The sequence below is a fragment of the Gossypium raimondii genome, chromosome 8, assembly GCF_025698545.1.
Source record: "Gossypium raimondii isolate GPD5lz chromosome 8, ASM2569854v1, whole genome shotgun sequence".
Classification (NCBI taxonomy): Eukaryota; Viridiplantae; Streptophyta; class Magnoliopsida; order Malvales; family Malvaceae; genus Gossypium; species Gossypium raimondii.
This window is the reverse complement of record NC_068572.1, coordinates 39,751,007-39,763,124: the sequence shown is the minus strand read 5'-3', so window position 1 is coordinate 39,763,124 and position 12,118 is coordinate 39,751,007. Positions and strand designations below refer to the sequence as shown.

Genomic DNA, 12,118 nt, shown 5'->3' with positions numbered 1-12,118 from the left:
CTATTTAACAGGTCAATTCATGTCATTTTAGATAACTAAATCCAAAAGCTCATTTAATAAAAAGATAATCCAACCACATACATATCAAAGACATTATACTCAATTCATTCAATATTCTTCCTTTTGAACATCAAGTTCATTTCATCCCATTTCAATTTCTTATTTTCACATTAATTTTTTTGCCCAATGAACCCTAGTAAACGAACTCAAATACATAAGTATCTACACCACACCAATTGCTCGTTTGAGTTGAATATATTCATGTCAGGTTACCCATCCGGGCTAAACCTTTACAATGACACATCAGGTTACTTGTCCGAGATAAACTTGTGTCACATATATTTGAGAATCCACAAAAAATGATTGATCTCGGTAACATTTGAAATCAATCTCGTACACGTGCGGATAAGACCATATTGGCATCCCAATCGTATCCTAACATTTACTAAGTTCACACATGCATCTTTTACACATATAAACATCACTTTTCAATTTAGTCCAATTCTAGCCTGATCGTATCAATTCACAACTACACACACACACACACACACACACACATATACCATTCAAATATATAACAACCTAAGTAAATAAATACTATATGAATTTACCTGATCAAAACACCAAACAAGTTGATTCTTCAATGACTAGTAAACAATTTTTGTTTTTCCTTGATTACCTCCGTTTTAATCTAATTCTTGATCTATACAATTATTCCATACAATCCATCAATATTAAACATCTTCATATTATGCCATGACATGAATGAATCTATATACTCTCATTTTATACCCCTAAAATTTTACATTTTATTTAATTTAGTCCCTAAATTGGAGTAGCCATAAATTTTAATTTTAGTCTCGTTTTAAAATCCAACTTCAATTATATTCAGTAGGGACTCTATACTCTCTATTTATATAAAAATTATAATAATTTTACATTTTATTCACTTTAGCCCTCTATGAAAAACTAGCAATTAAATATTACAATTTAATCCTTTTCATAATCTAAGCTTAAAATGTATCAATTTAACACCAAATTCTTCAAGAAATCAACAATGACAACTTTCAAAAACTTTAGAATTTTTATAAATTGGTACATGGGCTATCTAAATCAAGCTCCCATGACCTCAAAAACATAAAAATTACAAGAAAATAATTTGAATTTACCTACAATTTGATGGTTGAATGTCTTGAAGTTTCTTAGGAATTTTCTTCATGTTTTGGCTATGGTGGATAGTTGGGAACGAAGAAAATGAAAAAAATTATACTTAATTTGGTTTTTATACCTTAATTAACCATTAGTTAATCTAGTTTAATTAGTTTAACCATGGATTAATTAGTAAAAATTAATACTTAATTACAATTAGAGGGTATTCCACCATCTTCCACTTTTTATTTTATAAAATGGTTTGATTACCATTTTGAACCTTTTGATTAATTGCAATTTAAGTCCCTAAGTCTTTGGTCAATTAAAACCTATAGTCTTTGAACTTTTACAATTTAATCTTTGTACTTAAATTAACTCTTTAATTGACAAAATTGATGGACCAAATATTAATAAATGTTCATATTTAATATTTAGGGACTTGGTTTATGGAAATGAGGTTTTGAAACGCACTTTCTAGTACCATTAAAAATTGGGTTGTTACAAGTTACAAGTAGAAATAATACACATTTTAATTAAAAATTCAAAACGAATCATTATAAAGCTACTTTTAATTAATAATTAGAATAATTTAAAACTTAAATTAAAATAAAATTTGATAAAATTCACATCTTGTGAGACTTTAAACTAAAATAAAATCTAAAAAGAGAATTCACACATGATTTACATAAAGTGGGACTCAAATATGGAATCTCACAAATTTTAAAGCCATTACAACGTTTTAAATTAGTAGGTTTGCAAATTTATCCACCTCAGTCCTTCAATTGTTTTTTTGTCCACATTAATTTTTGAACTTGATAGTTTTTCCTAATTTAATTCATAAACTTGATTTGATTAAAACATGATGATGCAATACTTTGAGATTATCCTACGTCACCACTTTAATTTTTAAAAATGAAAAATCCTATAATATCTTCATAAATTTTTAATATTTATTGGTTTTTTTAGAATTCATATAAAAATTTTAAACGTTTAGGTGATGACGTGGCTCAATCTCGAAGTGTCATGTCATTATATCTTAAGGAATTGAAGTTCAAGGACCAAATTGAGAATATTTTTCAAGTTCTGGGACTAATGTGGACAAAAAAGTTCTAAGATCACGTTGAAAAAAGTTGTCGAAGTTTAGAGACTAATTTTTGTTCACCTTCTTCAAATACATGAAATTTTCTTAAAAATCAAGCGAATTTATATTGAACAACACAAATGTCTCTAAGTTATGATCTAAGCCCTAAATTAGTCTCTAAATTTCAAATTATTCTCATAGAATCTTAAAGTATTAGTATCATATCATTTAAGTCATTTTGTTAGCCTGGCCATCATCTTTGGGATTAATGCTAGTTTGAATCGATATAGAGTATATTTAAAACATGTGGAACAAATTTTAAACATGTTTATACCTATCACTCAAATAGCTTGGATTAAGTATGGTGAAAAATTGTCATCCTAAATTTCAATGACATTGTTCATGCAACATGTACACATAACTTATTTTAATTAAGCTTCATATCAATTTTAGTTGGTTTTAACTCTCATGTTGATGTTAAGCAAATGAAAGTACTTGATTAATACAATATTTGTTGATGTTAAGCAAATGAAAGTACTTGATTAATACATTATCAATACTTTGAATACTCAATTAAAATGTTTTTAAGTTTAAAGTTTGATTTCAAATTCACGTAATAGCTCAAAGATGTCTAATGTAATTAACACAACCAATTATATATAGTCAACCCTCTTTATAATGGCTTTATTTGTCTACTAAGATTTTGTGCATATAGAGAGGCGGTTGTTATACACCTATAACAACATCTTTGTTATGAATAGAGACAATTATTGTAAACATACAAAAGAATTCATACTGTGAATTTTCATCAAATAAAGAAAGTGGAAATTATGTTAAAAAGAAAAGAAAATGAGAATCAAATCAACAAAGTTAAAAGACATATAGCGGTGAATTCATTATTACTTTTATACATATTTTATTTTACATTCTTTCACATGATTAATTATGAAGTTTACAAATCTAACAAGTTCAATTAATCGGAACAAGTTATGAAATTAAATTAATTTATTTATTGCGAGTTATTAAATTCCAAGTAATCAATTTATAAGTTTATGATTATCCAAATTCATGGTAGAATATTTAATTAGGGAACTTAATAATTTATTGAATTGATATCTTTAATTCTACTCATTGAATGATTTTCATTTAATAAATATGGTTAATAGATTTTCATGTGAAATTTAATCATTTTATTGAAATAATATTTTAATTAAGATATTTCTATTTAATAAGTTATAATTAATAGATTTGCCTATGTGAAATAGCTAAAATTTCACTTAAAAATTTCGACAATATGTTGTTATAGAGAACTAATTTAATAAAAAAAAGTACTTTATAACTATGGTTGTTGTTATAAGTGAAAAGTTGTTATAGAAGATTAAAATAAAACATAAAAATCGGTTCTACTATAAACTTGGCTGTTATAGCGAAATGGTGTTATAGGTAGTGACTATTATAGATAAGGCTGAATGTATATCTAACATTCATTATTGATTTTTTTTAAGTTATAAGCAAAAATACACCCAAAGTCACTAAACTATTAATAAGTTTGTGTTTTGGACACTCAACTTCAAAAAGTTACAAAACAGTTACTGAACTATTTGAAAGTTTTCATTTAAGTCACTAGGCTGTTAAAATTATTTTTGTACAATCTTCTCTTCACATCGCCTGCACTAATTGAAAGCTTTCCTTCATCTTCTCTTTTACACATTAGTTCTTTTCATGAAACAACTTTAAATGTCATAAATTTGCGAATCAAAATCCAAATAGCTTTCTTCTCTGATCTCCAATGCTAACTATCAGATCGACTTGGATCTAAAGTATTTTCTTCTACTCATTGATGGTATTGATCCATTGTATTGATTGCCAAATTGTCACTTAGAGCTCACTAGCTAAACTTTATTTATATATATATAAAAACTTAACAGCCTAGTGACTTAAATAAACTTTCGAATAGTTTAGTGACTTAAATGAAAACTTTTGAATAATTCAGTAACCATCTTGTAACTTTTTAAAGTTGAATTACCAAAATGTAAATTTACTAATAATTTAGGGTTCGTTTGTTTACATGTAAAAGGTTTTACGTAAAATGTTTATGCATTTTCCTGTGTTTGTTTCACATAAAACAACTTGGTCAATGGAAAATAACTTACGAGTCAACGTAAAATAAGCCCTTTTTCCTGTAAAATAACTTACCCTTTTTGAAAAGCGTAAGTCATTTTCTGAAAAAGAGCTCCTATGTAGGTAATTTTATTTTTATATAAAAATTAACTTAAATCAAATTTACTATTATTATATTGATAATAAATTTTATTTTTATTTTTAAAAATATTAAAAATATTAATATAAAATATTATATTTTCAATATTATTAAACATACTTATTTAATTATTTATATTTAGTCATATAATAAATTATTAATATAATGTATTATTTTAATAAATTATTTAATATTTTAATTTTATTTTAATAATAAATTTTAAAAATAATAATTTTAAATGATATTCTTCACATATTATTGAATATTAAATATTAATATTTTAATAATAAATGTTTTGTAGTATAAAGGCTAAAATATGTCATAAGTCTATATACCCTTCACAATTTTGCAATTTAGTCTTTGTACTTTATTTTCAAGAATTTAGTCCTCTACTTTTTGATTTGAAAATCAAGTCCAATTATTGACATTGTTAAATTTTTTGTCAATTTTGTTGATGTCACATTTTAAATAAAAAATATTCATTTGGTGGCCATGTAACTAAAAATGACGTTGTAATGAACTCGAATTTAACAAAATATTTTAATATATGCAAAAACAATGTAAAATATAAATTTATAGATATAAAATAAACTCAATTAAACAATGAAAAGATAAGAAAATATCAAATGTATGTTTGCTCATTGAAAACAACTTTTATGAAATATTTTTAAGAAATCATCAAATAATGAAAATATTTCACACAATTCATCAAAACACCAGAAAATATTAATTTTTCTAGGAAAGTAAATCATTTTTCAGAAATCATTTTCGGAAGTTATTTTTTTGGTGAAAAAGTAGAATTAAAAACAAATTACAAAAACTAGACCAACCTCTCTAACAGAGAGATCGCAAACAAATATAACTCATAAACTCTATGTTGGACCAATTTGATCAAATGGTCAGTTTTTTGATTATTCCCTCTAGAAATGTGCCTAATGTCCCATTGTTTAAAACGCTCTCGCCCATTTTCCTACAACCTTAAAAACCCCTCCTTTCCTTAACTATTATTTCTAAAATTCCAAACAGAGATTTCTTTCCATATTAAATCTTTTCGTATTTGGCCAGTTTGATTGTTGAAAATTTTATTAATAATCGTTTCATCATTTCGGGATGTGCAAGATGGAAGCTTCACAGCGGCGGCGGCGATTTCATAGTCATCACGATGGCTTAAGCTGCTCTCCATGGCTTCAAACCACTCTTTCCGGCAAAACCCTTATCACTTTTATTACTTTTTTCATTAGGTTAATTTATAGGTATAGTCACTCTAGAATTTATTATTTGACTTATTAATTATTTCAATGATTTCATTTACAACAAAAATAATAATAATAAGTTATTTAAAAGGTTTTTTTTTTAAATCTGAATAAGCATTTAATCTTCAATAATTATTTGCGGATTAACTACTGATATTATACATCAATGTTGTTTGAATTGGATCAAACCAGTTGCATTGAGAATCGGTCATGGTATTAGTTTGGAGAGGGGCTTTGAACTAGTTGACTTGAGAATTGAGCAAAAAACCGATTGAACTAGATTTTTTAATAATTTTTTAATAAGATTGAACCAATTGAACCGATCAGATTGACAATCAGCGATCTGATCAGTCCAACCATTAGTCCGATTTAAAAAAAATTTAGGTTACATTTAACTTTTTGTAGTCTATTTTGATATTAGAATTTGACAACTAAACTCATTTTGATTATTAAACTTGGATTTTGTTAATATTTGATTTGATGATGTGATATAATTTTAAATTGTCATGTTATTAAATTTTTATATATTCCAAATTAAGGGACTAAAATGGACTCATTCTAGTACTAAGTAGACAAAAAAGAAAAATCCAAATACTGAAGTGAGCCCAATTACCAAATTTAAAGTCTAAAAAAAAATACAACATTAACAGTGACCACTTTAATTGGTTTATATATGAATGGAAGAGCTGGATAAGAAGACAAAGGCAATGCTAAAATTGATCGAAGAAGATGCGGATTCCTTTGCCCAACGTGCCGAAATGTATTGCAAGAAAAGGTCCGAGCTGATTGGCTTGGTGGAAGATCTCTACCGAACTCACCATTTGCTTGTCGAGCGGTACGATCGAGCCAAGTTCAGCCATGAAACTCATGTTGTAACAACACTAGGAGCATCATTTCGTTCCATGAAGCACATGTCGGATAAAGCCTATGATAGCTGCTCCGATACTGTGGATTTTGAAGACTATGTCGAATCTGAAGTTGATGACGCTGAAAGCCAACATAAATACAATATGAATATAATAAATGAAGAAGTAACGATGAAGTTAAGGGAAGAAGTGGAGAGATTGAAAAAAGATAACAAGAAAGTGAAGGCTCAATTATTGGGGAAAGATGAAGAAAAGAGACAAGTGATTAGGAAATTGAGTTTGGCCATTAAAGTGCTCAAGGATGAGAATATGAAGCTTAAAAAACTTAAGGAATCCCTAATGAAATGGGAATTCAGCAAATTAAAGGAAGGAATTTTTGGGATGTTGTTCAGTGGATCCCTGAAGTGAAAGTCTCATGTTACTGTTATTGTTGTTGTATAGTTTTTAGTTTAGGTCACATTTCTTCATTTATATATATACATTCAATATATATGATTTCAGTAGGGTGAAATTTGTAATACCACTTATAGAAGCCCAATTTTGTCCGAGCCTGAACAAAAATTAAACAAAAAAATAAAGTCCAAAATAGGAAAAGACCAATTACAAACAGCCTAAATACAAAAAAACCCTAATGGCCCAACAAGCCCAAAACCTAAACTGTTTTCAGCAAAAAAAGGAACAGAAACCTTAGCCCCCTTGTGCCGCCGCACTCTACCTAGCCTGCCTGCCACCATCAACTGCCTGCCACCGCCACCGTCACCGCCTGCAAGGAAAAAGGATGAAAAGACAAGAAGCAGACGAACAGTAGATATAATAAAAAGAAAATATGTAAATCGACTATAAATGTAATACCCTTACCCGTATTCGTCGCCGAAATAGGGTATGAGGCATTACCAGATTTTACCGAATTAATTTTTTGTTATTACTAGTTAAATACTATTCATTTATCGAAACATGTCATGACGTCCCTTGGATGGGCCTCCGAAACCCAAAACATACATCGGGGCCAAACCGAGATTAAATCGAAACCATAAGAAATTTTTTGCAAAATCCCAAAGTTTTTTTTTTGAACTCAATATAACCCCTTTATAAATATCTAATCTTCCCTGCAATTTTAAACCGAGACCAATCCAACACAACCAATCCATTTCAACGTATTTTCAAGATAGATTTAACGTATTCATAAGATAACCTCATCACATACCAAAACCAAAATTTGTTAGCCATACCAATGGCTAACCATACATTCATTTCACATTAACATTTACTTTATTAGCTTATACATGCCATTGATTTCCAAAATAAAGTTTCTTTATATACCGAGATCTTGAGGTTGATAGTGTGATGCGTATCTGACCAAATCCAACCTCCGAGCTCTTAACACTACAACACAGGGGAAAAGGAAACAGGGTAAACACTTTGTGCTTAGTAAGCTCATGTAACAAGAATTATACTTACCTAATATTTTCAATACAATGCAATAAACATTCATACATCCATTCAATGCATTATTCCCTTAACATGCACAAACTCAACATTCAAGTTAGTTCAATAATTTTCATGTATCAATAATATATATACCATGATTGATGAGCTCATCAATTCCATGATTTCCATTCCCTTGTTATTTTTCCATATTTATCCCATTGAATTTCTCAGAATTTCGATGGATTTTCAAAGGTACACTTTAGTGTACAAATCCGAGTCCGTCAATTCATATTCATGTGCGCACATTTCTATTTCAGAGAGCACACTCCCGCGAACCTCATCCTTACAGCGGGATTACCAGTCCAGGCTAAATCCTCTGTAATATAAACTCATAGAGTATTGTCGGGATTACCAGTCAAAGCTAAATCCCCTGCAATGACAATTACTCTAATGAGCTTGGATCTGAATTACCAGTCCAGGCTAAATTCAGACCCTAATTTGGATTACCCGTCCGGACTAAATCCATTTTCCACATATTCTTCGGGAGGGCTATATCAGGATAGGATCACCCATCCGGGCTAGATCCTTTTTACCGTCAATTCCTTTTCAGAGATCCATCGAATTTTTCTTCTATTCAATCGAGATTTCTTCCCCTTTTTATCAAATATATCAATGTTTCATCAATTTTCATACAATGAACATTCAAATCATATTCACATCAATAACAAACATTTCAAGCATATAAGAATATAATTCAAGTTACATGAACTTACCTCGATACTTGTTCGTAAACAAAAATCTACTAATCCCGAAATTTTTCTTTTCCTCGATCTAGCTTCGTATTTGAATTTTCTGGATCTAAATAAATAAATTTAATCATTAATCTACTACATTTCATGTTCATATGTAACATTCTCTATAATTCCATTATTATTTATACTGCATTTAAAGCTGTCTCACTGAGTCATAGTCACTAAATTATTTATATCTTGAGCTACAAAACTTAAAATTAAAATCCGCTAATTTTCCCAGAAACTAAACTCACATATCTTCTTACCATAAAATTTTCAGAATTTTTTGTTTAGCCAATAAGTGCAGTTTATTCTTTAAAGTTTCCCCTATTTCACTGTTAGACAGTTCCGACCCCTCTTCACTAAAAATTAATTATCTTATCACTTGTTTATTTTGAAAATAGACTCATTAAGGATTTTAAACATATAAATTTAAGCCCCTAATTATTTTTCTCCAATTTTTTATGATTTTCCAAATCAGAACAGGGGAACCTGAATTCATTCTGACCTTGTCTCACAAAATCTATTATATTTCATGATTTACAATTCCATTACTTACACCGTTTCTTTTATAAGAAACTAGACTCAATAAGATTTAATTTAATATTTTATTCATCCTATAATTCGATCTATAAAATTTTTGGTGATTTTTTAAAGTTAGACTACTGCTGCTATCCAAAACTGTTTTAGTGCATGATGTTAATTACCATTTTTCCCCTAAGCTTTCAATAAATAATAATTTCATCCCTGCTCAATTAACCTCTCAATTGAGCTTATTTTTCTCAATTAACTCTTTATTCTATCACTTTAAACTACTTTATAACCTTTGGAAATCGAATTTTAGCACTAGACTTTAATTCCAAACCTTTTCACAATTAGGTTCTACAAATCAATTTCTTTTGAAATTACCTAATAAAATCATCTCATAAACAAATTAAAGCTTCAATTTCATGCTATTTTATCATAAACTTACAGCACTCAACCATTGTGACTTTCAATTTTATTCATGAAATAAAAAATTAATGAATTTAGTAATATGACCTAGTTGTAAAAGTCTTAGAAACATAAAAATTACAAGAAAAAGGTAATGATTAACTCACTTGGTGAAAAAATTATGAAAAACCAGCTTGAATAAACCCTTAGGACGTTTTTGGCTGATGAGAATGCAGAAAAATAAAGAGGATTCTAGATACTACAAACTGGTCCCATTTTTATGTTAGTAAAATTTGTTATTTTCCCATTTTACCCTTATTTCACCAATTCTCCTGATTTTTCTCAGCTTATGCCGCCCTAAATATCTCCTTTTGGGCTTATTTGCAATTTATTCCCTCATCATTTAACAATTGAGCTATTTAATTTTTCTAGTAACTTTTACACATTTTTCAATTTAGTCCTTTTCAATTAATTGACTACCCAAACATTAAAATTTTCTAACGAAATTTTAATACCATATTACTAACACTTCATAAATATTTATAAAAATATTTTCGACTCAGTTTTAAGAGATGATGGTCTCGATACCTTGTTTTTACCCAATTTCTTTAATAATTTCTTTTTCTAACTAACCACTAAATCGGTAAAATTCTTCTATCTATATTTTCATACGACTTTCCTATCATATCAATATTCATGCAAAAATATTAAAATAAATTTATCTTTAAATCAGATTTGTGGCTACGAAACCACTGTTCCGATAACCTTGAATTTTGGCCATTACAATAAAGAACGAATTCAAGATGTAATTTTTCTGGACACGAAAAAAACAAAAAAATACATTGAGAAACATAAAAAAAAAAAACAACAACAGAGATTTTGAAACAGAAATCATACAAGGTGATTCATTCTTCTTTTATTATTTTTAAATAAGTAAATAATAAAATTTTTTACCTGTAGTTCGGTCTTCGCACTAGGGTATAATTGCTAGCAGATCCACGTGTTTTTGTGACTAGGGTATAATTGCTACCCTAGTCCTTCTGCTTTTTAGGTAGTTTTCAATTTGGTCCCGTTTCTTTCTTTTTCTCTTTTAATTTTTACCACGAAGATTTGATTTTATTTCATTTTCCTACCCTAGAGAACGGTGCGTTTAGAGAGCCTGGGAATAATTTCCCAGTTGGTCCCTCCTCTTTCGCTCGCATTCTATCTTAGTCCTTATTCGGTTTTATTATTTAATTTATTATGATTTATACCTTTAATTCCGTTTAAATTTCAATTCAGTCCTTGATTCAATTAATTTCATCTTTTTATATTTGTTTTATTTATTTATTTATTATTCTGTTACTTTTTAAGTACCTAAAATTAATATTATTTATATTTGTTATATCTATTTACTTATTTGTTTATTATTCTTTTACTTTTCAAATACCTAAATTTAATATTATTTATATTTGTTTTATTTATTTATTTTCTTTAGCTTTTAAATACTTAAATTTAATATTATTTATATTTATTATATCTATTTATTTATTTGTTTATTATTCTTTTACTTTTTAAATACTTAAATTTAACATTATTGTATTTGTTTTATCAATTTATTTATTTATTATTCTTTTACTTCTTAAATACTTAAATTTAATATTATGTATTTTTATTATCTATTTATTCATTTATTATTCTTTTACTTTTTAAATATTTTAATTTGATATTACTTATACTTCCTTTTCATTAACCACCTTTCATTTTCATTTTTTATTTTAAGTTACTTTATTTATTTTTGTTGTTAATGCCATGAATTAATAATTTTATTATTGTTATATTTACATTATTATTATAACATTTATCTATGTGTATATTATGCCTGAATAAGTAAAATGCATATTGTTTATCACATTCGTTTTTCGCGCGATGCATTAAAAAGGAAAATTTTTAAACCGAGCCAAATGTCTATTATTTCAGAATTAGAAAAGTCGTGTTCCTAACTTACGGAATATGGCTTCATTCTAAAACCGAGATAATCGAATATCTATTTTAAAATAAATATAATCGAATATCTAGTTTATGAGAATTTAAGGCATTGTGTCCTAACTTACGGGACATGATCCTTTCTTCTCGATCAACTTGAAATAAGCCCCTTTCTGTGACCCGATCAAATATTGAGTGGTGACCCGATCAAGGCTCTTAAAAGTAATTGGTGGTGACTCCATTTTCGCTTTTTAAAAAATAAAAGGTCGATTTTTTAAAAAAAAAAAATGGTTTCAACACCACTAATTATATTAAAAGTTTTGATTTGAAAAAACAAAAAGTGACTAACCATGTTTTACCTTAATATCTTTGGATTATGGCTTTAGATGAAT

General features: G+C 27.8%; 1 protein-coding gene across 1 annotated transcript; it reads left to right on the top strand.

Annotated features, from left to right (window-relative positions):
- Positions 1-5,609: 5,609 nt before the first annotated feature.
- On the top strand, positions 5,610-7,050 carry LOC105793635 (protein NETWORKED 3A). The gene is given in 2 exon segments (XM_012622497.2): positions 5,610-5,694; positions 6,428-7,050. Coding segments are annotated over 2 exon segments (708 nt in total).
- The last annotated feature ends 5,068 nt before the right edge of the window (positions 7,051-12,118 follow it).